The sequence below is a fragment of the Thyridium curvatum genome, assembly GCF_004353045.1.
Source record: "Thyridium curvatum strain D216 chromosome Unknown NODE_1_length_1224711_cov_81.814160, whole genome shotgun sequence".
NCBI classification, from domain to species: Eukaryota; Fungi; Ascomycota; class Sordariomycetes; order Thyridiales; family Thyridiaceae; genus Thyridium; species Thyridium curvatum.
Window position 1 is genome coordinate 556925 of NW_022156756.1, and position 27012 is coordinate 583936.

The 27012-nt window shown below is 56.4% G+C and overlaps 10 protein-coding genes across 10 annotated transcripts; 5 read left to right on the forward strand and 5 right to left on the reverse strand.

Moving 5' to 3' along the window:
• Nucleotides 1-650: 650 nt before the first annotated feature.
• E0L32_000161 (uncharacterized protein) lies at nucleotides 651-1886 on the reverse strand (the record flags this gene model as incomplete). Its single annotated transcript, XM_031135700.1, has 1 exon — nucleotides 651-1886. One exon carries the CDS (start codon nucleotides 1884-1886, stop codon nucleotides 651-653), a length of 1236 nt encoding a protein of 411 aa, XP_030997538.1.
• A 614-nt stretch (nucleotides 1887-2500) lies between these two features.
• Nucleotides 2501-4242, reverse strand: E0L32_000162 (uncharacterized protein; the record flags this gene model as incomplete). The annotated part of the gene is made up of 3 exons (XM_031135711.1): nucleotides 2501-2694; nucleotides 2755-3021; nucleotides 3108-4242. The coding sequence occupies 3 exons, from the start codon at nucleotides 4240-4242 to the stop codon at nucleotides 2501-2503; spliced, it is 1596 nt and encodes a 531-aa protein (XP_030997539.1).
• A 1395-nt stretch (nucleotides 4243-5637) lies between these two features.
• Nucleotides 5638-7728, forward strand: E0L32_000163 (uncharacterized protein; the record flags this gene model as incomplete). Its single annotated transcript, XM_031135722.1, has 1 exon — nucleotides 5638-7728. The coding sequence occupies one exon, from the start codon at nucleotides 5638-5640 to the stop codon at nucleotides 7726-7728; it is 2091 nt and encodes a 696-aa protein (XP_030997540.1).
• Nucleotides 7729-9406: 1678 nt separating this feature from the next.
• E0L32_000164 (uncharacterized protein) lies at nucleotides 9407-10528 on the reverse strand (the record flags this gene model as incomplete). Its single annotated transcript, XM_031135733.1, has 1 exon — nucleotides 9407-10528. One exon carries the CDS (start codon nucleotides 10526-10528, stop codon nucleotides 9407-9409), a length of 1122 nt encoding a protein of 373 aa, XP_030997541.1.
• Nucleotides 10529-11110: 582 nt separating this feature from the next.
• On the forward strand, nucleotides 11111-13837 carry E0L32_000165 (uncharacterized protein; the record flags this gene model as incomplete). The annotated part of the gene is made up of 5 exons (XM_031135744.1): nucleotides 11111-11218; nucleotides 11272-11592; nucleotides 11664-12229; nucleotides 12880-13411; nucleotides 13484-13837. 5 exons carry the CDS (start codon nucleotides 11111-11113, stop codon nucleotides 13835-13837), a joined length of 1881 nt encoding a protein of 626 aa, XP_030997542.1.
• A 771-nt stretch (nucleotides 13838-14608) lies between these two features.
• On the forward strand, nucleotides 14609-15418 carry E0L32_000166 (uncharacterized protein; the record flags this gene model as incomplete). The annotated part of the gene is made up of 1 exon (XM_031135755.1): nucleotides 14609-15418. The coding sequence occupies one exon, from the start codon at nucleotides 14609-14611 to the stop codon at nucleotides 15416-15418; it is 810 nt and encodes a 269-aa protein (XP_030997543.1).
• Nucleotides 15419-17811: 2393 nt separating this feature from the next.
• Nucleotides 17812-19164, forward strand: E0L32_000167 (uncharacterized protein; the record flags this gene model as incomplete). The annotated part of the gene is made up of 2 exons (XM_031135766.1): nucleotides 17812-18077; nucleotides 18156-19164. The coding sequence occupies 2 exons, from the start codon at nucleotides 17812-17814 to the stop codon at nucleotides 19162-19164; spliced, it is 1275 nt and encodes a 424-aa protein (XP_030997544.1).
• A 418-nt stretch (nucleotides 19165-19582) lies between these two features.
• On the reverse strand, nucleotides 19583-20737 carry E0L32_000168 (uncharacterized protein; the record flags this gene model as incomplete). The annotated part of the gene is made up of 1 exon (XM_031135777.1): nucleotides 19583-20737. The coding sequence occupies one exon, from the start codon at nucleotides 20735-20737 to the stop codon at nucleotides 19583-19585; it is 1155 nt and encodes a 384-aa protein (XP_030997545.1).
• Nucleotides 20738-22011: 1274 nt separating this feature from the next.
• On the reverse strand, nucleotides 22012-23092 carry E0L32_000169 (uncharacterized protein; the record flags this gene model as incomplete). The annotated part of the gene is made up of 2 exons (XM_031135788.1): nucleotides 22012-22876; nucleotides 22935-23092. The coding sequence occupies 2 exons, from the start codon at nucleotides 23090-23092 to the stop codon at nucleotides 22012-22014; spliced, it is 1023 nt and encodes a 340-aa protein (XP_030997546.1).
• Nucleotides 23093-24582: 1490 nt separating this feature from the next.
• E0L32_000170 (uncharacterized protein) lies at nucleotides 24583-26347 on the forward strand (the record flags this gene model as incomplete). The annotated part of the gene is made up of 2 exons (XM_031135800.1): nucleotides 24583-24626; nucleotides 24694-26347. 2 exons carry the CDS (start codon nucleotides 24583-24585, stop codon nucleotides 26345-26347), a joined length of 1698 nt encoding a protein of 565 aa, XP_030997547.1.
• Between the last annotated feature and the right edge of the window lie 665 nt (nucleotides 26348-27012).

Sequence of the window (27012 nt, forward strand, 5' to 3'; positions counted from 1 at the left end):
CTGAATGATGGGACTGCAAACCCGGCCTGCTTCGCGTCCATTCTTCTGCTAATCGATACCTTTGCTGTCCTGCAGAAGCGGCCCCTTGACCGTTACGAACCGCCTGTGGGCTGGCTGAGGGTAGTACGCGGTGCTCGTTCTGTGTTTGAAGCTGCTTGGACTAGGATCCACTTGGATCCAGCAGCCAGTATCATGACAATGATTCGATCGTCTGAGGCTTACTTGAAATCCCAGGCACCTATCAGCCAGGATGAAATGGGAAACCTTTCAGACATTCTCGAGGAAACCGACACAGACCCCACTGCGACCCTTCGGGATGAGCAGTCAGATATCCTGCACGTGTACCCACAGGCAATCAGCCATGTTCACTCCATCCGAGCTGCCGCAAACCGTGGAGAACATCCATTGGCTCTATGCAGGAGACTGATGTCCTTTGCGAGCTTGGTACCGGAACGCTTCCTGTCGTGCGTCGAGGAACAAAGGCCACGGGCCTTAATCATACTGGCCCACTTGTTCTCACTCTCATCTCATGCAAAAGACATATGGTGGATTGGGCAAACGGCCTATCGCGAAGTCTATGCCATCCGGGATCAGACTCCCGAACACCTGGTATATCTGCTAGACGAACCACTGAAACTCTTGGACACTACCTAAGTGCCATCGGCACAGTTCTCTTGTCCTTCCTCCTCGCGGGGCTTGCCCCGCCCCGTCAGAATACCACCTGTCAGGGAGCTGCCGGGAACCAGCGGCATCTTCACTGGCTGCAGCGGCAGGGTCTGTTCGAAGTGCTCACTGGCCCATCTAAGATATGCCGCAAAGCTACCCGGTTTCCTGTCCGCATCCGCGTTCTCTGGCTTGTCCCACAACTCCGCCAGGTACACCCTGCCGGCAGTGGGGAGCCCGTGGGAGATCTTCATCGTCGAGGACTTGGACAGGATACCAGACACGAAGGCGTCGGCCTCCTTGTATCCTCCGTCCTCTTCCACCGCACCCTCTCTCTGCTGGCCCAAGAGCTCAAACTGCTTCTTGCCGTCCCAGTTGGTCAGCCGCTCTGCCCAGTAGACTTCGCTGACGCAGTCAAAGAGCAACACCTTGGCGTCGAAATACTCGGGACCGTTCCATCCAGTCTCCGGGTCCGTAAGGTGCCGAAGACGCTCCAGCGCAAAGACCTGGGATAGATAGTCGGCGAACTGCGCGTACCGAAAGGGAGGCATCTTGCCGTTTCGAGACGGCGGCTCGTATCGTGGCAGATGGCGGAGCAGGGGGTGGCTGCTCATGCCACTGATACTGTTCGTGTGGCGCCAGGCTTCCAGAAGGATGTCGTGCCAGTACTTGGCGCAGATGCAGCCCTTTCGAGCCGCGATGAATCCGTTGAAGATCATGCCGACCTCTGGGCCCATATTGACGGCAAAACCGGCCAGCTCGTATGACGTGCCTGGCTCTGTCAGGGCGTCCCAGCACAGCGCGTCGAGACTACGGAAGAGAAGCAAGCCCACATCGATCCAGACGCCTCCGTATTGATAGAGCAGAGGCAATCTCACGAGGTCCGACGCGCTGGCAGCAGCGTGAGGTCCGGGCAAGTCCTTGTCGAGAAAGGCCTTGGGCAGGTACGAGTCGTCAACGTACTTGGAAACGTGAGTGGGCGAGCCGCCCACGATGTCCAGAACGCGGACAGTCCAGGACGGCCCTAGACGCCGGACCCAACTCACGACATTTCGCTGATTCCACGCTGGTGCGTTCACAAGACCTTTGTCCCAGTAGGCCCAGACATTCTTCTCCGAGTCGGGGTTGACAGGGGTGTAGGTGCAGAGGCGGGCAATAATCTCCTCGTCCGAGAGAGATGCGTAATCCGACCCGGTCGAGATAGCATCAGTGATATCGCCCATCTTGCAGAACTCTGTAACTACTGTAGTGTTTTGTGATATCAGACGGAGCGAGTGTCACATTCCACCCATTACTCTCTTCAAGTACAGGGTCTAAGTTAGAGCTATATAAACACACAATGGTCACATTGTCCTACATTCTACTGTGTTTATTGACCTCACTCGCACAGCTGATGAGATGAGTTTGGATCCGTGGCTCTATGTGCCCATGGTATCCGACCGAAAGACGGAAAGAAAGCGAGGTCTAAACGAGCATCCTAGTCGCCATGGCCATTGATACAGGCTCGCAGGGCTGTCCGAGCCGATTGGCCACCCTGATCGGAGAATAACGCGCGCCACACTAAGCGCTTAGGGAGATAGCATTTGAATGATTGGATCGGGGATCACTTCCCATGCAACGATCTGCAACACTTGTACATAACGGGAAGGCCTTACTAAAAAGCTTATCGTATCTAAGCCTCTGGGAAATAATAGAAACAAACCATTGCATTGTTCGGTCTACGGAGTATGCAGGTAAGCCGTTTCCCGTCCGTCCAGTCCCCTCCAGGCTGATCGGATCCTCCGAAAGAATGCGATGTGTTACATTCACCCACCGAGACACGTCGCCCTCCTTCTATCTAGCCCGCCGCAGGAGCCGCCGGGTCGCGCACCAGCTCGACAACGGTGCCATTCAAGTTGGAGAGATTCAGTCCAAGGTTCTCACGCCATCCCTTCTCATCCCTGGGCTTGACACTCGAAAAGATCTGCAACAGGCGGACGGTGGCGTAAGATGCCTCCATCAGCGCGTAATGCTCTGTTTGAACCCACCCACCTCCGCGCGTCAGCAAATGTCACCATGCACACAAATTGGCCGTCGGGGTTTGCAACTCACGTCCGGGGCAAGCTCGGGGCCCCTGGTTGAAGGGAATGAAGCCTAGCGTCTCCGCCTGCAGTTTGTCCCAGCGCTCCGGGCGGAACTCATGGGCGTCGTCGCCAAAGTTTTGCAGGCTGCGGTGGCTGCCCCACGACGAGAAGACCACGCGCTCGCCTTTCTTGACCAGAACGGGCGCGTCGCCGTGGGGGCCGCCTCCCACGGCCAGGACGGTGTCGGTGTTGGCTGTACGGGCGTTGAAGGGCACTGGGGGGTACACGCGCATTGCTGGGTGGAAAGTTTGTGTTAGTATCCTCGGCCATTCTGTATTGCTGATGCTGGGCGATGTTCAGATGTGTGGTTGTTGGGCTTACTCTCGTTGAAAACATGTCGCAGATATCCAAGATTGCGAAGAGATTCGTATGTGGGCTGTTCATGACCGATCGAGGTCAGGATGCTTTCGCGGAGCTTGTCAAAGACGCGCTGGTCTCGCGCGATCAAGAAGAATGTCGTCGACAGTAGACTGGCCACAGAGTCGATGCCCGCGATCAAGATCGTGACGACACCGTCCCGCAGCTCAAGAACGTTGGTTGACGATTCCATGAGCCCGTCGAGGAGGCAGCCGTGATTCTTGTGTTCGCTGGCATCACCGCCGTCCGGCGTTGATTTCTGGCTCTTCTCCAGCTGACTTTTGCTCTCCAACCGCTCCCGGATCACCCGCTCCACGAAGCGATGCACTGTACCGCAACATCGGTGAAATTCCTTCTTGCTGAGGAAAACGTGTACCGGGCCCAAGAACCCGTCTCGCGCCATCGTCTTCTTGACGTATAGCAGCGCTGCGACGAACTCCTTCTTTTCTGCGCTTTGGTCCAGGCGTAGCACATCGGACGACTCGCCCATGGCAAACGCGGTCGTCAGGTCCAGCATCAAATCCAAGAATCGTGGCTGCAGGTCCATCGCTTTGCCGCTCGTTCGCTCTTCGTGCTCGAGCCGCACAAGTAGGTTCTGGAAGCAGCGCTCCTGCAGCTCTATATCGAACAGCGTGCGCGTGTGGGAGAACAGGTCGCGGAACAAGCCCCGCGCGGCCTTCCAGTCCTCCCCGTCGAGGGCGAATATCCCCCTCGCCGTGATGGGCCTGAAGAGGTGGTCCCTGATGCCCTTGGAGCTGTCAAAGTCCTGGAACCGCGATACGAGCACCTGCCGCATGTTCCTCGGGTGGCACGTGAAGAAGACCCTCTGCCCGAGGATGCATGAGGCGTACGTCTGGCCGTAGGATGCGAATAGACGCTCGGCATCCTTGAGCGAGTCGCCCGCGATGACGTGTTTGGCCGCGCTCCAGACCTTGTACAGGCCCAGAAGGTCCCATGGGAGTTCCCTCTGGGCCGGGGCGCACCTGTGTTTGCGGGACAAGGCGGCGAGAGCCCGGTAGCGGCGCACACGGTCTATGAGGATGACGGCGGCGAAGTGAACTAAAGCCGTGCCAAGGGCAAGGGCTATGGCTGGTTGCATGTTGCCTTCTCTGTTGATGCACTCTTTTCTCGTGTTGATTGATAGGTACAGCTTGTTATATGTGAATGGCACAAGCGCGAAAGGGGTAAATCATGTAGTTTCATAAAGAGTAGGAAGATGCAGGGTCCCGGTACGTCGGATGCTGTAGTGTCCGATGTTGGTGATCTGGGAGTTCCAATGCCAGAAGCAGCAGCAGCTTAAGCAGCAGGCCCACTCACTCGGGACTCAAAAGTCTTGCAGGCCTATACAAAATCTCTTGGTACGGCGTACAGGGCGTCTCAAATGCTCACTGCTTAGCCTTCCGGGTTCTTAAATAAGGAGACCTCGTTGCAAGTACCAAGTGAGTATGGCATAACCTACTAACTGCAAGGGACCGATCTATGCTAACACTGGCCGCGGAAGGCTTATCTAGCATGTATACTTGTTCATGTAAGTTTCCACAAAGGGCACGTAACCGTTCTCATCAAGACATCAGAGGCGGGTTGATCGCCCGCTTGCTGTTCAATAGGAAGCATCACGCCATTTGGATAAAGCATTCCACATATTCTCACGGTCTCGCTCTCGTTGTTCGGTTTCGCTCTCGCTCTATCAGGCTTCAAGGTGCAATGCCTCTGTTTGCGCCGAACTATGCATTAGAAGGATTTTTGGGGTGGGTTGCGTGGGTAAGGCTGGAGGCAACGCTGGCATAAAGGTGGTGATGACAGTTGTGATTACAGCCCAAATCCAACCATGCGTCAGCCAGCATTGTTACATTGGCCTCGGACGCCGCCGCCCTGCAGCTTCTAAACAAGGCAGGAGGTGGAGGGGGGGGGGGGGGTTCTCTCGCCACTTAGCTGACGTGACCCGAGGCGAGGTAGAGATACGCTCCCGAGACGTCCACCGTCAGGTTCACGCGTTCGCATAAGCGCGGGCCCGGGTGCATCTCGTTGGGTTTCCAGGAGGACCTTGTCAGATTCTGCGTTGATGAAATATGTTGCTGGGATAATTCGGCCTTTTGATAGTCGTTGAGATGCCTGTCGAGACGAAAAAGGTTATTATTGCGTTCTAGGTTACTTCGAACGGCGCCTGTAGGATCTGAATCCGTGGTCTAACCCTGTATACAACACACCTATTGGCGTTTCTAAAAGCTTACTACAAGAATACAGCTGGCCAATTAAGAATGGTGACTTGTAGTCCGATTTGCATATCAATACAACAAGGGAAGACGACGTGACTATTTCGGGTAGTCCTATGTCCGGGAGCGACTAGACATTGGAGCTGAGCAAGAGCCCACAAGAAATACCGTGGCCTGACGCTTATACATATCCCAGCATTTTGGGGAGAAGCTACAGATCATTGACCTCTGCTCCCCTGAACCGAAGCAATCACGGGCTCTATTCAGTAGGCAAAGCCATGATGTCGTCGACCACACAGACTGTAGCTGCGATCGCTTTCCAAGCGAAAAGGGCTTGTGCCAAGGCGGCTCAATATGCCTGGGATATCATCAAGCCAGACGGCCACTGGTACGGTGAACTCAAGGCCAATGCCACGCTGACTGCCGAGCAGGTCTTCTTTTACCAGTCCTTAGGCCTAGAGAAGGGACACATCCCTGATGCGGCCGAGTACAAGAAATATCTACTCCACGAGCAACAGGCCGACGGCTCTTGGACCATTGCCCCAGACTACCCAGGAGACGTCTCAACTAGTTGTGAGGCGTACGTTGCGCTCAAGATCCTCGGCGTGCCAACAGATGCTCCAGAGATGCAGAGAGCACGAAGCTTCATTCGAGATAGCGGTGGTGTGGCCAAGGTGCGCGTCTTCACGCGCATCTACTTTGCCCAGTTCGGACTCTTCCCGTGGGCAGCTATACCTCAGCTCCCTGCCGAACTAATCCTTTTGCCCTCGTATGCGCCTCTCAACATATACCGGCTCGCGTCGTGGGCGCGCTCCACGGTGGTCCCCTTACTGATCATCGCCCATCACCGGCCTATATACGCACTACCGAATGGCAAATCCCCCAACAACACGTATGCAGACGAACTCTGGCTAGACCCAACCAACAAGATGGCTCCACTGGGGCCTTCACTGTTTGATCCCTTTGGCACAGACCTGTTCAGCTACTTCTTCACCGTACTTGACACAGCCCTGTACTGGCTCGACGGTCTGCGTCTAAATCCTTTGCGAGGGTATGCGCGGCGGCAATGCATCAAGTGGATTCTGGAGCGACAGGAGAAGGCGGGTGACTGGGCCGGCATAATCCCACCGATGCATTTTGGAGTCCAGGCGTTGCTTCTGGAAGGCTACAAAATGACTGACAAGGCCATCATCCTTGGCATGGAAGCTATTGAGCGCTTTACCTGGAGCGACAAGACAGGCGGCAAGCGATTGCAGTCTTGCGTATCGCCTCTGTGGGACACTGTGCTCATGGTACACGGCCTCTGCGACGTCGGTCTCGATCCATCAGACGTGCGCCTTCGAAAGGCAGTTCGCTGGATACGGGAGCGCCAGATCCACGAGCAGCACGGCGACTGGCTCGTCTACAGCCCGACCCTGATATCGGCTGGCTGGAGCTTCGAATACTACAACACGTGGTATCCGGATGTTGACAACACAGCGGCCGCGCTGATCACCCTCATCAAGCACAGTCCTAGCGCCGTAGGCCTCGACGATGTCGTCAAGGCCGCGTGGTGGATTTGCGGAATGCAGAACCCGGACGGCGGCTGGGGGGCCTTCGACAAGGAGAACGACCGCCTGTGGCTCAACCGCATCCCCTTCAGTGACATGAACAGCCTCTGCGACCCGTCCACCCCGGACGTCACGGGCCACATGCTCGAAGTCTTTGGGCTCATGATGCACACCGTATCGCGCGGCGGCCAGCGCGTCAGGGACCCCGCCCTCATCGAGCACATGGAGCGGGCGTCGGCCCGCGCGATCGTGTACCTCATCGAGACGCAGGAGCCGACGGGCGCGTGGTACGGCCGCTGGGGCGTCAACTACCTATACGGCACGAGCAACGTGCTCTGCGGGCTCGCGTACTTTGCCAACGGTGACACCGACGAGGGCAGGATGAGCCGTGCAATGGCGGCCGCGGGCGCGCGCTGGATCAAGCAGGCGCAGAATCCCGACGGTGGGTGGGGCGAGGCTCTGCAGACGTACCGGGATCCTTCGTGGTCAGCGCCGGCGCCCTCAACGCCCTCGCAGACGGCGTGGGCACTGATGGGCCTGCTGGCGACATGCACGGTCGATGACGAGGCGGTGCTGGCGGGCGTGGCGCACCTGGTGGGCACGCAGACGGACGTGCTTGGGGAAGGGTCGGCGTCGTGGCCCGAGAGGCTGTACACGGGGACTGGGTTTCCTAACTTCTTTTACATCGGGTATACGCTGTACCGGCATTACTTTCCGCTGATGGCTTTGGGGAGGTTTGTCCGGGCTGCGGAGGCTGCGAAAACAATGCCAAAACCAGACATGGCGGTGAATGGCTTTGGGACCGAGGAAGTGAGTCAGTGAGTGATCGAGGCCGTAATCACTCCAATCACCTCGGTGCATAGATCTGTATTCCATATTATAGGGTTGTTCTGGTGTACTCAAGTCTGTGTCTTTGCTTCTGTCTTCCAATACATTAAATCGGGGTACTTGCTTTCGCTTGATTCAAGTCCCCCTAAACCCTTTAAAGTTTAATATTCATATTTGGGTTTCTCTCCTTATTCTTGACAGTCCTAGGTGAAAGGGAAGAGTAACAAAACAATCTAATACTAACAGAAGCTTGGACAAAACTTTTCGATACTTGTGCATAGGTGTTATAGCTTCATATACACCAATAAACGCCTACAACGGATATGCATAGTGGGTCCTGCGAGATCGGAGAGCTCGATGAGGCTCAGGGAAACTCAGGAAAGCGCTCGGGGTGCCTCCTGAGGGGCTAGAGGCCTGAGGCCGTGAGCAGCCCGTGTACACCTAGATGTCCTAGTAGCCTGATCAAGAACAACAAGACGTCGACTTCCAGCAGATATACACCGGAGCCATTCCGTCTTGAAAGGTCTGACGATGGCCGTCTGGATTTCAAACGTGCATCTCTACAAGCGTCTCAGATACTCCTTCAACTTGGTCTTGTAATAGCACCACGCCTCGAGCGGATGAGAGCAACCACCCAGAAGACCAACGCAAACGAGCACCTTGAGTCGATTACACAATCAAGCTATAAGAGCTCGAGCAAAAATGCTAACATCATCATACAAGCCAGTAATGATCCGGACATGACTTGGCTACCTGGAATGATGCAGAGGGTGACGGACGATCTCTTCGCTGCAGGCCTCATAGGGGCTGCATCAAGTCTTAACCGCGTGCAGTGGGGACAACTCATAGGGACTGAGAAAGAGCCAATCACGGTAGATATTCTTGAAGAACGGAAGCCTCTCCAGCCTCAGTATTCAGCATCAGATGCTGCGGGAGCATTAGCCGTTCAATGGCGCAAGTTGGGAAATAGGGAGCATTATCTCGAACAGATCAGTCTGGCATTTGCAATTGATGCCTCGCTAATGCTAGACATGACCGGAATATTGGCATCATTTACGAGTGCACGTGGCGTTGCCCCGACTATCTAGGCAGCCTGTACTGCCATCTGTACCTTGGCCTTTATCGAAATCTCCATCGCCGCCTCGCCCGACTTTCACCGAGTGGGGTTGGAAGAAAGATGCGAAATCCCAGAAGCTAAATCTCAGCCATGCAATCCAAAAGGATAGTGCCTATATAGTTTCCTCACTTCTCGCTGCACGTGAGACATAAGGTCTTTCCACTGCAGAGCCAAGATTAGTATACTTTCTTACAACTTCTATTCACCGGGACGGGGGACATGCCGGGAAATCTCGGCTGTTGAGGGCACTCTTGCCCTGGAACCTGAATCTATTCTCATGTTTTCGTTTTATAGCCCCTCCCACCTTCACAAACGGGACAGGCCACTAGGATAGCAAGAGTCATACTAGAGCTCTCACATGAGTGCTGCTCCAGCAACATTAATTAAGAGTGGAAGTCGAAAGAAGTTGACGCGAACAACCATGATCCGGTCGAAGTTTAACATGTTAGGAACAGACGATAGAGTCTTGCACAGCATAGATTAATTTGTTCTCCGTGTTGATCAGCAAATATTTGAAGACAGTGATTTCGTATATTCGGATGCGAGACGGCTCCTCTAGAATTTGAAATAGAATATATCCCAGCTGGACCCTTTCGTCGACTTCTCGTAAGCTTCCTGGAACTGATCTAGTCCAAAGCTGCCAGCGAGTTGGTAACCGCCTGCCCTGCCCAATTTCAAAAGCCCCGACTCTGCAAGCCTGATAATGCGGAAATGATCGTCCCGCTGATACATGAACTGCCCCTGAATACGGAGACTCTTCAGAAGAATCTCGCCGTGGGGAATAGGGATAGACTCATCCATGCGGCCGCCGAGCAGGCAAACCCGTCCATACTGCCGAAGCGTCGATGCGGCTGACGTGAGGACTTTCGACCCCGTTGCCCAGGGCGGAGACATGTCCAGGACGGCCTCGACAGGGCCAAAGGCCGCCAGAGCCTTGCTGTCGGCGGCTACATCGCCCGTCGTCTGCACGGTGTCCACCCGCGGGTGAAGCTTCTTGAGGGCGGCCAGGAAGTCGGCGTTGCGGCTGGTGGCGACGACGTCGGCGCCCATGGCGAGGGCCACGGTGACGGCAGCCATGCTGAAGAACCCGGAACCCGGCGTGATGATGATGCGCTCTCCGGCCTTCAGGTCGATGCTCCTGAGGCCTCCGTAGACGACCGCGTCGATGTGCAGGTGGAGGAGGTCGGGAATGCTCAGGCCCAGCCCGCCCTGAGCAGGGTCGCCCAGGAACCGAGCCTCGTCCACGACGTAGAGGTTCTCGAGCGGCGACAGCACGTACTCGGCGTAAACTCCGTTGCGAATGAGCGAGGTGTAGAGCTTGATGGTCTGGGGCGTGAACAAGGGCGAGACGCCCCAGAGGTTCTGGACGTTGGGGTCGTCGCGGGCCCGCGTGAAGGAGGCCACCAGGACGAGCTGGCCCTCCTTGATGAGGACGGCGTCGGGGCCGGCGGCGACGACGCGGCCTATGCCGTGGGCACCGGGGACGACGGGGTACGGCATCTTGAAGAAGGGATTTGCGGCGTCAAAGGCCTGCTTGGCGGCGTTGTGGATGAGCGATGCGTCGAGCTTGACGAGGGCGGAGCCGTACTGCACGGCGGGCATGGGGATCTCCTCCACGGAGCCGGTGCCGGGCGCTGTCGCAACGAGGGCACGCATCTTCTCTGGTAGGCCAGCCATATTGTGTGATTGAAAGTTAGGCAGAAGTGAAGTCTTTGTATTGCTGTTTGATGTTTATGCTCTTCTTGCTGGCGAGTGCAGAGGGAAGCAGCATGATTATATACGATTTCTGTCCTGTCTGTTCTCGGTAGCACGCGTTCTACCAAAACCCCGTCCTCGGACATCCGAGTTGACTACTCGGTGATGCATGACTCCCTGATATCAGCGGCTCGCAACGTAAGTCGGTCCTTCGTACGAGTGGAATGAGGTTGAAGCTGTGAACATGAGAAGTCTAGAATACGAAATAGGACTAGCGGCCAGCAAGTCTCCGGGAATGCTGGGGCTCCACCGACTCCATCGTATACGAAATAGGCTTAGTTCCAGGATAAGCAAGCATAGGTACCACTTGCGCCTTCCAACCGGCCTGCCCTCCGGATTTTACACTTCGCGAGCCCCGGGAGACGTGAGATTGCGTCTTCGCCCATCAGACACTCTTTGCGATCATCCATCTCTGCCGGAAAAAGCGATACCAGACAAGGAAATAAAGTCACTCGTATGCGGACCCAAGCGAGGAGCAGCCGCGCCACCATCACCAGCGGCGCCATGGCGTCCAATGGCAAGCGCCTCGAGACCAAGCCCGCCCAGAGGAAGCGCCGAGCCCACCACAAGTCTCGGCTCGGATGTGCCAACTGTAAACTGAGGAGCGTCAAGGTAGGTCGATTTAGACTCGCCCATTCAGGACTGTCAGTCCTAACCCCGAATAGTGCGATGAAGCGCGGCCATGTTGCTCCGGTTGCAGTATGCTGGGTGTCCGCTGCGTGTACGGAGCCAAGGTCACAGCTGAGACCTTGTACGCAGGCATGTGCTTCTCGGTTGGGTCACTGCCGTCCCCGTCCCCGTCCCCTCCACGGTCACCACCGGCCCCGCTGCCTTTGGTCGCGTCAACTCGGCCGTCCGAGGTCTTCCAGCTGGCCCCGGTGGACATGGAGCTCCTCGAGAAGTTCCAGTACCGCACGGTCAGGACCCTCGGCTCGTGCGAGACTAGCCAAGAATATGCAGACCAAACGCTTCCTCTTGCCTTCTCTGTGCGTTAACATTATTTCTTCGCATTCTTAGTCTGCCTGTCCTGGAGATGACTAACCAATCCTCACACTAGAACTCGGTCGTCATGCATGCAGTCTTGGCCTACTCTCGATTTCATGAAATCCTGACAAGCGAAACGCCCATGGCCAAGACCGCAAGAGACACCTACCACTGGCACAGAGCACTTGTACTATTAAATGACAGGTTATCCAAGCCTCTGGTCCCCTCAGAAAGGGACGCTCTTTGGATGGCGTCGGCCCTCATCACATTGGGCTCGGTCGCATCTACCGATGCGCAGACTCCGTCCCAGGCATGGCCTCTGCGGCCCACATCAGTCATGGATCTCGCATGGATGAAGATATGTACAGGCAAGCAGGTGGTGTTCGACATGACGGACCCGGCGCGGGAGGGCGGTCCCTTCCGCGAATCAGCCCTGGAGATGACCAAGGTCATCACCCACATGCGCGAGGTGGCGTCGAGACCCTTCGACCCTAGGAGTTTGCCGACTGGCCTTTGCGAAGTATTCGGGCTCGATGGCACGCCTACAGACAGTCCTTATTATCCAGTAGTAGCTGGACTGGCCGACCTCTTCCAGCAGGATATCGACGGCAGGCGCAACATGTCCCAGACCTCTCTCGTGTGGGTTCTGGGCGGGCGGTTCGGGGAGCTGCTGTTCAAAAGGGATGACAAGGCTATGCTCCTGTTATTGTATTTTTACGCTAAAGTGTGTGACCGGTCCATATGGTGGTTGTGGAAACACGCATGGACGGAAGGCCTGGCGGTATGCGAGCATCTGGAGAAGGTCTGGGCGAACGAGCCCAAGTTGTTGCAGCTGCTATGCTGGCCGCGGATGAAACTACTCATAACTTCGGAGAGGACAGTTGTATGATAGAGCAGAGGTGCAACATCCGAGGCTGCCGCGTAGGAATACCTCCAATATTGATCACATAAAGACCTTGCAAATACAGAGGTATTTTGACATGAAATAACTACGTACATGGGTAATAGGTGTTTCTGCGGCCTCTGTAGGGATAGGTAGTTGAGCTATTCTCCCTGTAATAAGTCTGAAGGCGATCGCATACGACAGGTCAAGCATAACAACCTGACTGGAACTGTTCTCGGATTCCACCTCGGGTCAGCAACCCTATCAGTACCAGACACAAAACAAATCATGTAATGCTTGCTAATCGAGGTCGAGCATCCCACCCTATCCCGTGCCATTGTTTGTCCACACCATCAGCACTACGAGGAGATGGACCATCGCGTCTAATTATCCTACGGACTATTAGCCCCACGATCCTTCTTGTTCTTCTAAGCATGCACATCCGACACGTATATAACCGCTACAATTCCGTTTCCTACATCGCCATAACCACGCGACTGCTATCGACATCATCTCAACACAACATGCCTCCTGCTAACCCGACCATCGTCTTCGCACAGGGAGCTTGGCACACCTCCGGGTGCTTCGACCCGACTCGCCATGTGCTCGAGTCCCGGGGCTACCCGGTCGAAACCATCGACTACCCCTCCGTTGGTGCCGAGCCGCCTACAAAGACCGCTGATGACGACTCGGCGGCTGTGCGGGAATTGATTCAGCGCCTTGTTGGCCAAGGCAAATCAGTCGTGATTGTCGCTCATTCTTACGGTTCAGTCGTCGCCTCCAATGCCATCGAGGGGCTGGGCTATAAGTCTCGAGCACAGGAAGGGAAGTCCGGGGGTGTGATCACTGTCATCTACCTCTCGGGTTGTGTGCTCACACTGGGTATGAGCATCTACAAGTTGATGGGCGAGCAGGACCCTCCATGGATGAGGCGTGAGGTAAGTTACGTGTCATTGCTGTGGCATGTCATGGCCTCGTCGAGATATTTCGTTGACATCTAGAGATGATAGGGCGAGTATGTCTACGTAGACACTCCGATTGAGCTATTCTACCATGACCTGGAGCCCAAAGCTCAGCAAAAGGCCGTTGCCGCCTTGAAACACCAGTCTGGTCCTTGCCATGCCGGTCTCGCCAAATACGAGCCCTGGAAGGATGGCGTCGAGTGCATGGTCGTCTACTGTGACGAGGACAAGTCCGTTCCACCGGAGTTGCAGAAGATGCTGTCCGAGGCGGCACTGGGCCCTGATGTGAAGAGCGTTCACATCAAGTCTTCTCATTCCCCGTTCCTTTCGAAGCCCGGGGAAATGTCAGACGCGGTGGAGTTTGCGGCCAAGCTTGGCCTAGAGAAGACAGGGCAGATATGAACCGGGCTCCCAGACTACCACAACACAGATTGAATAATCCGAGACTTTCATGATGCTACAGCGCAGGCCGCTTGGATCTGGTGCGCTTGCATCCAACATTACAAAATTGGAAGATGAGGTGCGAAGTGGGCTTGTGAAAGGCCGGGATCAGTACTTGACAAAATAGGAAGCGCATCCTGACAAGAGAATCGAGATGAGATAGATACATGGCCGGAATATTGATCCAGATAAACATCATACAAGTACCGAGGTAGCATATACAGTAGCATGGTACGAAATAGACCTTGGGATTAAGTTTGATAGAGTCTTAATATTCACTACTGACCCCACAGTTATTTAGATAAGTTGAGAGAAATGGACTAGTTATGCAGAAGGGTGCCAGAGGAATCCTTTTGAATCCTGCTGAATCCTTCGTGACAACTAGCAGCCCACACGCTATGCATCTCATTTCTCCGCCGCAATATCCAAAATTCAGGGTACATTCATATCATATCGCGTCTCTTCAATATCATCTCTCCAGGCTCAGGTTATTTCAGCCCTACGTCTATACACCGGAGGGCACTCGGACGCAATCTTCAAAGAAACCGCACGGCCTTGAGTCCGCACTATGTCAACCACGCTTCCAGGACGACAAGCCGAAAAACATAGGCCCCAACGACAAAGCTTTGTCTTCTTCTCCAAGCTGCCTTTTGAGTTACGTCAACTCATCTGGATCATCTATCTTGCTGACGCTACTCATCGTCTTCACCGTGTCCCACCTTTCCACACCCCATGTATGGCAACCTGCACCCCTCACAGCATGATCAGACCCCTGTAGATGAAGCGAAACTGGATGACGTCGCCTCCCCTTGGAAGTGGGAGAAACCTCCAACCAGGCCTCCTCTCTCGGCCCGTACAGCCCTCGCTACCTGCGTCGAGTCGAGACAGGTCGCAGAGTCACTACTGCCTCACAGACTATCTTTCCGCTACCTCAACAAGCACTATCAGGTGAAGCCTTGGCTGCGGCAGGAGGGCTCTTTGAACGCCGAAGTGTATCTGTACGGCGACTTACGCTTCAACGGATACCATGACGTCTTCCTCTTCGAGGCGCCGTGGGATGATGCGTGCACCATCTCCGAGATAAAACGCCATCGGGTGCCGTCTGGCATAAAGGACATGCGCAAAATCGCGGTTCCGGCCACAGCACTGACCGAGAGATCATGGGGAGTGACGACCGATGGGTATTATGGCTCTTCCTGGATGAGCTGTGCGTGCGAAGCGGACAACTGTCACGATAGCTGCCGGCAAGAGCCGCTACCGCGTCTTATGCGCTGCTTTGCTTCTGCTAAGACTTTGTTCATTGCGGATACCAGGAGCGCTGTGGTTGTGAATGAAAGGGTAGCTCCACAACGTGAATGGAAATGTCGGACTTGCGCCGCCGAGTCCGATGGCGGGGGTCACAAGTGGCCTACAATACCCATGGCGGATGGCACTGGTTTATATGTCGTGTGTGATGAGCGCGAAGGATGTGCTTCGGTTCGCACACATGAGGCTCTTGAGAAAGTTAGACGGGGTTGGAGACCGGCGGTTTCCGTACTATAAAGTCTTGGACCATCTGGAGATCCGCCTTCTTATACCTATCGAAACTCTAGAGAGTGTTGCCGGCCAATGAGTCTCAACCAGAACATACTGTACACAACAGAATGACGGGAACCAGGGCTTTATGAAGTGGAGCATCGCATTACCATTGGTGTTTTGGAATGAGACTGCTATTTTCTAGACTATCAAGTCGCCTCTATTCTTTCCTATCAATAAAAGGACCAGGTGGTTGTTCTTGAAGAGTTGCTCCAACTGCGTGCGGATGTCAAGGTTTCTGAAAGAGTTCTAGTTCCTCAAAAGGCCTCTCACAACTGTGATGAAATAGGATCTGATGGCCGGAAATCTTGGTCCTGTAGGGACCTATGAAATCGATTCCCCTTCAAGGTCTCATTTCTTACGGAAATTGGTTATGGCACGACGTAGGTTTGGGACACAAGTCCTTGATTGCTACTACCCTACATCCATAGTGGCTCTTCGTCCCGGTCTTCCATGGCCGAGCATGTGGTCAGCGGCGCCGAGCACCCGGATCTTTAAGCCAACGAACCAGCATGTCACCCAAGGAACCGGAACGAATATCATTGTGTATAGATTTGTCTTGGAATCTCTTGATCGGCCCCGTTTCCATCATCACCTCCCTTGGGTTTCGGACAAGCGCCGAGTCTCTCCAAGGGCTGGGCATGTACGCTCCCGCCACTGGGCCAAGGGAGCCACATCATGACTACCGAGAGGTAATCAACATACTATGAATTAATCCTAGGTGAATATTGAGGCTCATCTGGGCCTCCAATACCGCATTGTGCAAGTAGGGACCACGCGTAAAGGGTCCTCATGACTCCGCACGCCTGACCAGCGCGTTCCAACCCCGCGTCTCTCAACTGGTTCCCCATCAAGAGGCGGTTGCAGCCATCCCATTTGCTGTGTTGATCAAGAATTACATGCCTATTCGGGTCCCACCCGTAAAAGTGCTCGCTCCGAGTGCCGAGAGTTTCCTAGAAATTGCCGCCGATCGCAACCGGCATTGGACGTCGACCTCCTTGCCTTTAGCCGGGACACGGCCGCAAACGAAACGGCCTGGCAAATAGGCTCTCTCTCCGCAAATGGGCAACCGCCCAGACGTCAGCTGTCGATCCTGTCATTGTATGGCGGCTAAACTTATATGAAGGATCATAAACCGCATATTATGAGAAGATGGGGCAGCCCCATTTGACCCAAGTCACAACGCCTTGGTAGTTTCAGCTAAGCACAGCTATCAGGCCGCAGCGGCCGCATGAACGTGTGTGAACTTGGCTGTTGGCTAACAAAGGCGACATAGCCGAGTCTCCAATGGGCCATGTTCTTCAACAGCTAATAGAGCTATAGAGAGGGTTCCGTAGTTCAGAGCCTAGATTTCAGGCTACACAGGAGGCCGTGCTCTTGCCATAACTAAGCTGTCCTTGAATCAACACCATAAAGGAATGCATGGCTTCGGCTCTCGTAGCCCCATAATTCGGCAATTCGCAGCCCACTCCCTCCTCTCACAAACTTGGGATCCGGGGTCTCGAGAGCCCCATGCCATTGGTAGGAAGCTTGCAGGGCTGTGTGCTGTGCTGTGTGTCACTCTCCTCTCGCTTTGACACAGACCCCCAAACGACAAATTATCCTGCAACCCCATATCATCTCCGCACTGAGACAAAGCTCTCTCGAATCAGTTAGAGAGAACGACCTTGCTTGTCCCTCCCACTCTCTCCCCACACTCTTCTCTGCAAGGGGTAACCGAACCTCGATCTGGCCAGGGCCGGAGGCAAACGTCCTCCCTCGCATGCATAATGTGGGAATATAGAGAGCACATATTGTTGTGATGCTGAGCTTTGCCTCCCCGAATCGCCCGTGACCTCCTTGGCACTACCTACCCCACACTCGACCAGATCGAGGACCCTGTGGGCATGTCTCGCGGAGTCGGGCCGCCGGTCGACAGACTGATCGCAAATGAAATGTCCATATGGAAAAGTCGGGAAGCAGCCTTCTCAGGAACAGCATCTCCCCAATCACGGCACCTGCCACTGGCTTGCCCCCGCAGCTTATACGTTCCGCAGTGGGCGGGCGAGGGTGATGTTCGGAGCCTGCTGGCCGAGGATGTCTCGCGAATAACGGCCCTGGGTTCCTGATTACCGAATGGAGAGTCCCCTGGGAAGTGGATTATCGATAGAGTGATTGTACGATTGCAACGCGCGAGACGTGGAGGGAGAGGCCCAAAACTATGTACCCTCCCTCGCCACCAGCAACGAAAACCTCCTTCGGTATAAAGGCCTGGGCCTCCGCCCCCCGAGGACCACGATCCTTCTCGCCCTCTCTCCCCCCTCCTCAGCTTCGCTCTTTTGTATCATCAAGGAGGTTCCCTGCAACCACAGAAGCCCACCATGAAGTTCACGCACTCTGCCCTCCTGGCCCTCGCCGCCTCGGCCATGGCCGCGCCCTCTGCCACCACCAAGGAGCAGCCGCGCCAGGCCGGCGCCTGCTCCTCGGCCGTTTCCCTCGACGCCAAGACCAACGTCTTCAAGAAGTACACCCTGCACCCCAACGACTTTTACCGGTCCGAGGTCGACGCCGCCGCGGAGCAGATATCCGACTCCAGCCTGGCCGCTGCTGCCAAGAAGGTTGGTGACGTCGGTAGCTTCCTGTGGATGTGAGTTTGCTACCCCCTTATGATGAAAAAGTATGATGAAAAAGGATCGGCAAGAAGTTGACCACCATTCGTCGCTAGGGACACCATCGAGAACATTGGCCGCGCTGAGAAGAACATTGCCGATGTTCCTTGCGACCACATCATGGGTCTCGTCGTCTACGACCTTCCCGGCCGTGACTGCGCCGCCAAGGCCTCCAACGGTGAGCTGAAAGTCGGCGAGATCAGCAAGTACAAGTCTGAGTACATTGACCGTAAGTATTTCCTCTACACCCCGTTTCTAAGCCTCATTCGATACGGAGGGAAGAAAGGAAAGAAAGCTGACAAGAGGAAAAACCAAACAGCCATCGTCAAGATGCTCAAGGCCCACCCCAACACCGCCTTCGCCCTGATCATCGAGCCCGACTCGCTCCCCAACCTGGTGACCAACGCGGACCTGCAGACCTGCAAGGACTCGGCCGCCGGCTACCGCGACGGCGTTGCCTACGCCTTCAAGCAGCTCAACCTGCCCAACGTCGTCATGTACGTCGACGCCGGCCACGGCGGCTGGCTCGGCTGGGACGCCAACCTCAAGCCGGGCGCGCAGGAGCTCGCCAAGGTGTACAAGAACGCCGGCAGCCCCAGCCAGGTGCGCGGCTTCGCGACCAACATCGCCGGCTGGAACTCGTGGGACGAGAGCCCCGGTGAGTTCTCCACGGCGTCCGACGCCAAGTACAACAGCTGCCAGAACGAGAAGACGTACGTCGAGAAGTTTGGCGCCGCGCTCAAGTCGGCCGGCATGCCCAACCACGCCATCGTCGACACGGGCCGCAACGGCGTCACGGGCCTGCGCAAGGAGTGGGGTGACTGGTGCAACGTCAACGGTGCCGGCTTCGGCGTCCGCCCGACGGCCGACACGGGCCTTGAGCTCGCCGACGCCTTCGTCTGGGGCAAGCCCGGCGGCGAGTCCGATGGCACCAGCGACACGAGCGCCACCCGCTACGACAGCTTCTGCGGCAAGGACGACGCCTTCAAGCCCTCGCCCGAGGCCGGTACCTGGAACCAGGCCTACTTCGAGATGCTCCTCAAGAACGCCGTTCCCTCGTTCTAAGCGGAGCTTCCAGCACTTCCTGACAAGCCTCCCCAGCTGGAAGGGGAACAAGAAGGAGAACTGGCAGCAAGGGGCCGGCTGGCTGTTGAACGAACAATCCACAAGATTGGACGTGGCCCACAAGTGAAGGAAAAAGCTTCTGGTTCCCTTATCCTTTCTTGTACCTAACTTCGATGTACATATATCTCCGTATATATACACTCGCTCTCGATCAAGAACCTTTCACAGTAGTGATGCATGTCTGGGTGATCATCATGCCCTTAAGCGCGGGTAGATATTTTGGATCTGTGAAAGCGCGACATATTCGAAGCCCCAGGGAAGGGGGGTAGAAAAAATACTTGAATTCGCTTGTAATCCATACAACATGTAACCAGACACACGCTACCATTTTAGAGTCCGTTTGGTATTATCCTCCAAATCAAAAGTCCAGACGTGACTGCTGAGAGCCATCCCGGCCTACTTTGCGCGCGCTTTTCGTGACAGGGACAGGCTCCTCCGACTCCTCGAACTCTTCATCGTCATTGAAGTTCTCCGTCTCCTCCAACCCTTTCAACACCTCCTCGATCTCAACCGGGTCCGTGATGGCCCACACGCCACCGCCCTTGACCAGGTCCTTGCCGCGCATTCCGACCTCTTTGCCTACAAGGTTCCGTCCGACCTTTCCGGGCCCCAAACCGATCCACCTCCTGACCTTGACTTGTTGATCCAAGTACTTGATACTGTCCCACCATCTCACCGTCTCCAGACACTGCCGCGATAGCAGATCCTCTAGATCCGCTTTGCTCTGGAATGGCCGTGCAGATACATTGCTCACGCAGGGTAGCTGCCCGGGAAACTGTACGATATGTTGCCGACCAGGCACCCGGCTCTGGCCGGCGAGCAACTGCCGCATGGTCGCCACCGCCGGCCTCATGATAGGGCTGTGGAAGGGGCTGTCGCTCTTGAGGCGGACGGCCCGGGGGTCGTGGCCGAGGAACTGCCGGACGTGCGCGACGAGCGTCTTGATGCGGTCGATGTTGCCGCTGAGGACGATCTGGTTCTTGCTGTTGACGTTGGCGATGAGCACCTGCTCGATGGGGGGCACGTCCTGCGCGCTCTCGGCCTTGTTCCCGGCGCTGTTGGCGCCGTGGCCGAGGAACTCGTCGATGGCGCCGATGAGGCGCGGCAGGTGGTCCGGCTCCGTGACGATGGCCACCATGCCGTACTCGCCGCCGTACTCCTGCCGCGCGCGCTGCGTCGCCTCGGCCATGACCTCGGCCCGCCGGCGCACCATGTACAGGCTGTCCTCGAAGGCGATGTAGCCGCCGGCCACGAGTGCGGCGAACTCGCCGAGCGAGTGCCCGAGCGTGACGTCGACGCGCTCGTGCGGGCGGAAGCCAAACTCCTTGTCGAGGATGCGGAGGATGAGGATCGAGGTGGCCATGATGGCGGGCTGGGCGTTGGGGGTGGCGGTCAGGCGGGTGCTGGGGCCTTCCTGGATGATGTCGGAGAGCTTGTACCCGAGCAGGTCGTCGAGTTCCTGCACAAAGGGCGTCGCGGTGCGGGGGAAGGCCTCGAGCCATGGTGTGAGCATGCCGACTTTCTGTACTCCTTGGCCTGCGAGGGCGTGTCAGCGACGATGGGTTGGTGGAACCGAGCTGCTTCATTCTCCGCGCCCGCGCGCCTGCTAGGGGTGAGATCGTACGAATGACGTACCTGGGAAGAAGAGGGCCGTCTTGGGCCGGGTGGCTGTCGCTGGCGTGGCATAGTGGCGCGACATGTATCGCAAAGCGTTAGGAAGACATGATATGTGTAGACTGCCTGTGCCGGCGGGCCGCGCAGAGCTTCCGGAGCTCAGGCGTGTCGCTCGGCGGAGGCAGGGTGCGAGTGGTGGTCTCATGAGAAGGCGCCAGCTCGGAGCAAGCTGCGGCAGCTATTCGTCTCAGTCATCCAGCAGTTGGGAGTAGATTTTGGCAGCGCGGAAGCCTCATCTAGCCATAAAGCTCATCCTGAAAGCAAAGCTGGCAAGAAGACTGGTAATGGCATGTCGGTAGTTGAAAGTAAGGTCCGAGCCAATGGCTGTGGGTGTGAAAGGAAGAAAGAAAGAGACGAGAGAGCACCATGTTGACGGGTCAATCCCGCCGCGAGCCGATGTCCCCGACTTTCCGGCGCTGTCGAGCCCATTTTTACTGGGACGTCCATTGAGAGATTCCCCGCGGGACAGGCCTGCTCGGCATGGATTTGGGCGAATCCCCACTGTAATTTGCTAGCGCACAGCGGCTAAGGCACAATTCCCAGCATTGCGGAGGGCACTCTCTTGGAGCTACAACAGACATGGAACTCCATTTCCGAAGCGCCGGGTTATTGCGGTGCCGCGCACTGCCGTATCTTCCAGAAAGAGCCCGGTACCTACCTGGCTAGCTTCTATTTGCTCAGACTACGGTGTATTTGTGTACGTAAGAGGAGCAAGGTTTTGGCAGAAGCCAGGGCGTCAGCAATGCTAGTCGCTTTTGTCCATTGTTTTCTACCAACCGCGGCCCTGGTGTGCCTTCAAGACACAGCCTTGCGACCCGGGTCCTAAAATAAATCCTCCGCCGTGGGCAAGTGCGTAGTGTTTAATAGGTGGATAGGCACGCCTTTGGCGGGCCTGATCTCGATGAGATCCGTCTCAAACACGCACGCCCTCTCTGGCCCATGCATGTAGCTAGACCATCAAGAGGTAGCCTCGAATAAGTCCTCCCTTGTGTCATGAGATCGCCACAACTCTGATGATGTTCATAGTCGTCGGGGATAGCAGCTGCTCCAGGCCTCCCAAGTCAGAGGACGAGACAATGGCTGTAGCTCGAAGATCCCACGTTCGACACCCCATCACCTGCCAGTGAGGACAGCTGCCAACCGCTGGCCCTTCTCTCCTCCCAAGTAAATATCGTCCTCCCCATCATCCGAATGCCTCGCCATCTCGACCGCTTCCCTGTAGCCCCTGACCACCATGTCCTCATCAACGCGCAGGCCGTGCTCCACCAGAGCCCCGATGACGCCGCGCACACGGGCGATCTCCCGCATCGTCTCCGGATCTATCGGGTCGTTCTGGCTCGAGTACATAGTTGCGCTGACGCTTTCCTCCATGTTGGTCACACCCGCTGCTGGGCCGCTCGGGCCAGATGGTGCCTCCTCTTCGGGCTGCGCGAAGTGTGCGCTGATGTAGATGTAGCCGTTCACACCCAGGATGACATCCATGGGACCGCCTCCGGCCGTAGCAGAGTCCATAGTCCACACCTGCCTCCTGCTCCGGACCACTCCCGCTCCGCCGCCCGTACCTCCTCCAGATACCGCGATGAAGACGCCGTTGCGCAGCTTCCCGTACTTGAGACTGCGCGTGTGCAGCACCGCGGCGCCGTCCTGGAACAGCTGTTGGACCTCAGCCACGAGAAGGTCGCCTTCTGAAAAAAAGTTGCGAATTTGCAGCTCGTCCGTCTCCGTGCGCTTCCGCAGGATACCACCAGGAAGGTTGATAGCCGATAATGGGAGACCAGCAAGCTGGGTGCTACCGACATCGACCCGCCATCGCTTGGCCTGTACCTCGACGATGCGGCCTACCACGAGGTCACCGACTTCTGGAGTGTAACGTGCACGCAGTGGCCGTACGGACAGCAACTTGTTCGTGCGAGACACAGTGCCAGCAACGGAGGAGATGATCGAGCTTGAGCCCGGAGTAACGTAGGTGCCGTGACCTCTGTGCGAATGTGAGTGAACAAGTTTGAGACGTGCCCATGAAGAGGTGGTAAACATACCTCATCCATTGAGGATCATCCGTAATGACCTCACCTGGAGTGACGATACTTGAGTTGTGGTTGGCAGCTGCGCCACCCATCTCTGAATCTGAATCATCGTTGTCGGGTTGAGCGCGTGCAGCGGGGATGCGCCGCGGCGCCAAAATCGTAATCGGCATCGTCTATGCCCGTCTCTGGCACAGAATCGTATCGATGTTTGAATTGAGTTTGTCAAGCAGCTATCACTCCGTCGTTGTCCCGGTGAGAATGTGCAGTCTCATCGGTCTGGTGCTGGTGTTTGAGACGGCGAACAAAAGTTGTAAAGCTTATCGCGCTTATCGCCAATTTTCCAAGATCTTTCTTCAGCACGTGCCAAGCCATCGACAGCAAAGGTCTAACTAACTCTTGAAAATGGTTGAAAGCTACAACCATGAGCAGAATCTCGAGCAAGTGACAGATTGCAGTTCATATACATGGTGATAGATGCTATCTATTATCATACATGAGGTACTCTACATAGTATACACAGGATGCCCACAGCTCAACACGCACCCAAAGTAGCCCGAAGAGCCTGTGCCACTCGCCACCTATTATTCCCCTTTCTTAACAGGATATCACCAGGAAGAGGACGCGTTGAGTGATAGAGCAGGTATCTTTCACTGTCGTGCAAGGCGAGAGCTTGAGGGCACCGATTGCGCCCGTCTTGCTAACCATAGTATCCCGTATTCGAGCTTGGTTCTGTGAAGCCATTCCGCCATGCCGGAATTTGGATGAGCTCGAGTCGGAACATCAGAAACTCTATAGTATTGAGAGGGGTTTTCGATAGTCGTGCGATAGACGAGGGCGCGCTGCTACCTAAACAGCCGGTAGATTCCCATCCAGGCGAGGCCAAGCGAGATGCCCGTGATGCCCATCCTGCGACTCCTCATGCCGAACATCGAGTTCTTGGCGAGAATAGCTGCCCTTTGCTGCTCGAGCTGCGCGTGACCGGAGAAATAGCTGTAGGCCCCCAGTCCGAGAAAAGCTCCGCCTCCTGGCAGACTCGGTGTGTTAGTAGGAGATCCTAAGCGAGGGGGGCAGCTTGAGGGATAGCCAACCTATTATGCGACAGCCCAAGCAGTCGTCTCCGCGGTCCTCCTTGAGGAGATCCTTGTAGTTCTCTGGCTTGTCCAGCGAGGACAGCGGCGGTATCTTTTCACCGGCCATTATGATGTGCAGTCGTAGCTTCACGAAATTGTGAAGGATCGCACCCAATATTTGCAGCCGATGTCGTTGAAGCCTCGGGTCAGTCGAGCAAATGATCATGGATCTAATCAGGCCTGCCATCGGCGATAAGATTGGTCAGCTTCAGTGCACACCGCCCTGAGCAAAACCCCTGTCAGGACGGCCCTGAACCCCACATTAGCGATCTTCAGCCCCCTGGAGCCGCTGCGATAGATGTCATCGCAAGAGAGCAAGAGAGCCCTGCAGCACATGTCCGGGCCTTGAAGTGGGGTTCTGACCTTCATCATCAACCAGCTCGCATCAGGTCAACCGTGAAGAAGCTTGAGAGCTTGGAAAGCTCTAATCTTCAACACAATTACCATTGACTCGACTTGTACCTCCCTCATATAGACTCTGTCGAGAAGCTTAGCTCCCATATACACAGTCGGATGAGTATATGACAGCCATGAGCGGCGTCATCGAGGCGCTGCACATCTACGATGAGCGCAAGTACGATCACAATCCCCTCCCTGGACTGAGTAAAGCGACGGAAGATCTAACATAGACTCCTACCCAGCACTCCGATCCTCTCGCACACCTACACCGGCCGTCCCCTCTCGGCCGCCCACCTCCTGCCCTTATACTTAGAGCACCCGACCCCGCGGCCGAACCTCATCTACCTCTCGACCACCAACCCGCCCACCCTCGTCTTCAGCCTCTCCCACGCCAACCTGCTCTTCCTCCTCACCACCTCCTCCGAGATCGAGCCTTTACTGGTCCTCGAGTTCCTCCACCGCGTCGTCGACGCCCTCGAGGAGTTCCTCGGCGCACCGCTGCTCCCCTCCAAGATCGAGAGCAACTACGACATCGTCGCCCAGCTGCTCACCGAGCTCTGCGATGCCGGCACCGTCGCCACCACCGAGCCCAACGCCCTGCGCGACCTCGTCGAGGTCGAGGGCTTCATGGGCAAGCTCCTCGGCAGCATCACCCTCCCCGGCGCCATCAACAAGCCCCTGGGCGGCGGCGGCATCGGCGGCGGGCCCGCGTCCGGCAGCAACGCGCCCTCCTCCCTGATGCTGTCGCAGAACATGCCCGCCCTGCCCTGGCGCCGTGCCAACGTGCGCCACACCTCCAACGAAATGTACGCCGACGTCGTCGAGACGCTCTCGGTGACCCTGGCGCCCTCGGGCCGGCCCATCGCCGCCTTCGCCCACGGCACCATCGCCTTCACCTCCAAGGTCTCGGGCGTGCCCGACATCGTGCTCTCGCTGACCAGCCCGGCCGGCCGGCACAACCTCGGCAGCATCATGGAGCTGCCCGTCTTCCACCCCTGCGTGCGCCTCGCGCGCTGGAAGGAGCAGCCCGGGGAGCTCAGCTTCGTCCCGCCCGACGGCCGCTTCATCCTCGCGGGCTACGAGGTCGACCTGCTGCCCTTCAGCAACGGCAAGAGCGGCAACATGGCGGCCAACAACCTGCAGCTGCCGGTCAACATCGAGATGAAGACGGGCCTCGGCCCGGCTGGCTCGGACTTTGAGGCGCGCGTGCACATCAGCCGGACCTTCACCTCGTCCATGAGTGGCAGCGGCGCCGGGGGCGTCGGAGGTGGCCCGGCCGGGCGCGGCTTCGGCGGCGGGCCGCACGCGGGCACCCTCGGCGCCCCGCTGCTGGAGGACGTCAAGATTGTGATCCCCCTGCCCGCAGAGGTGCGCAACCTGTCCGAGATCCGCCCGAGCAAGGGCGACGCGACGTACAACCCGGGCGACCAGTTCCTCGAGTGGCACATCTCCAACAAGGACCTGGCCGCGGGCGCGACCTACTTTGGCCTGCGCTGCACCGTGGTGGGGCGGCAGTCCGCCTCGGACGAGGACGACGACGACGCTGTGGCGGACGACCCGATGGGTTTCCGCGCTGGCGGTGGCTTCAGGGAGTACGAGGCGTACCAGGCGGACGAGAAGCCTCACGGAGACGACGGCAAGAAGAAGACGGCGCTGAACAAAGACAGTTCGGCGGCAGCAGCGGGGAACGAGAAGCTGGTGCAGCAGAACCGGATGCTCATGCCGAGCTCGGCGTCGGTGAGCTTCGGCGTCAAGGGGTGGCTGCCGAGCGGCATCAAGATCGAGAGCATCGTGCTCGACCCCAAGCGCAGCCGAGGCCTGGGCGAGAGCGTCAAGCCGTACAAGGGGGTGAAGTACCTGACCATCAGCAAGGGCGGGGTGGAGGTGAGGTGTTGAGGGGGACCAGTGTGAAAGGAGATGGGTGAACATCACACAAGACAGAAAAGTATTTAATGAGCACAATAAAGAACAAGTCACGACCAAGAAGCACAATTCAGTTTCGATGATACATAGGCCGCGGTCCAATTTGAGCACACATGTACTATTGGGTGTGAATGGTCATTCTTTGGAATCTTATTTAGAAGCTGTACATACAACCTATGCCCAACCCCCAATATGAGTAGGAGAATGACAAAAAAACACAGAAAAGAATGAGCTTGGACAATGTCCCCCTCCAACGCCAGTCATGAAGAGAAGTAATGAAAGTGCTGTATTCCTCCCAAGCTACTCCGCTCCCTCTTCCGCTCGCCCTTTCACTCACTCTTTTCCCTACTCGGCGAAAAGAAAAGGAGTCTGACAAGAGCTACAAAGTATGTAGGGGGGGTTGAGCCTTGTAGGAAGAAGACGTCTGCAGCCTATCGAGTGGCACTGGACCATCTACCAACCAAGATGCGCAGGAGGAAGAGCCAGGGACAAGTTGCTGGAACTGCAAGAAGAAAAAGACCCCCTCATCTGGGTACGCTTCGTTGGTACTAGAAAGCATGTGCTCCACAAACTGCAACTTCCGGCTCTGTGGCGAGGACACCTCTCCGCCTCGTCCTGATGTCCACGTAGTCCAATCT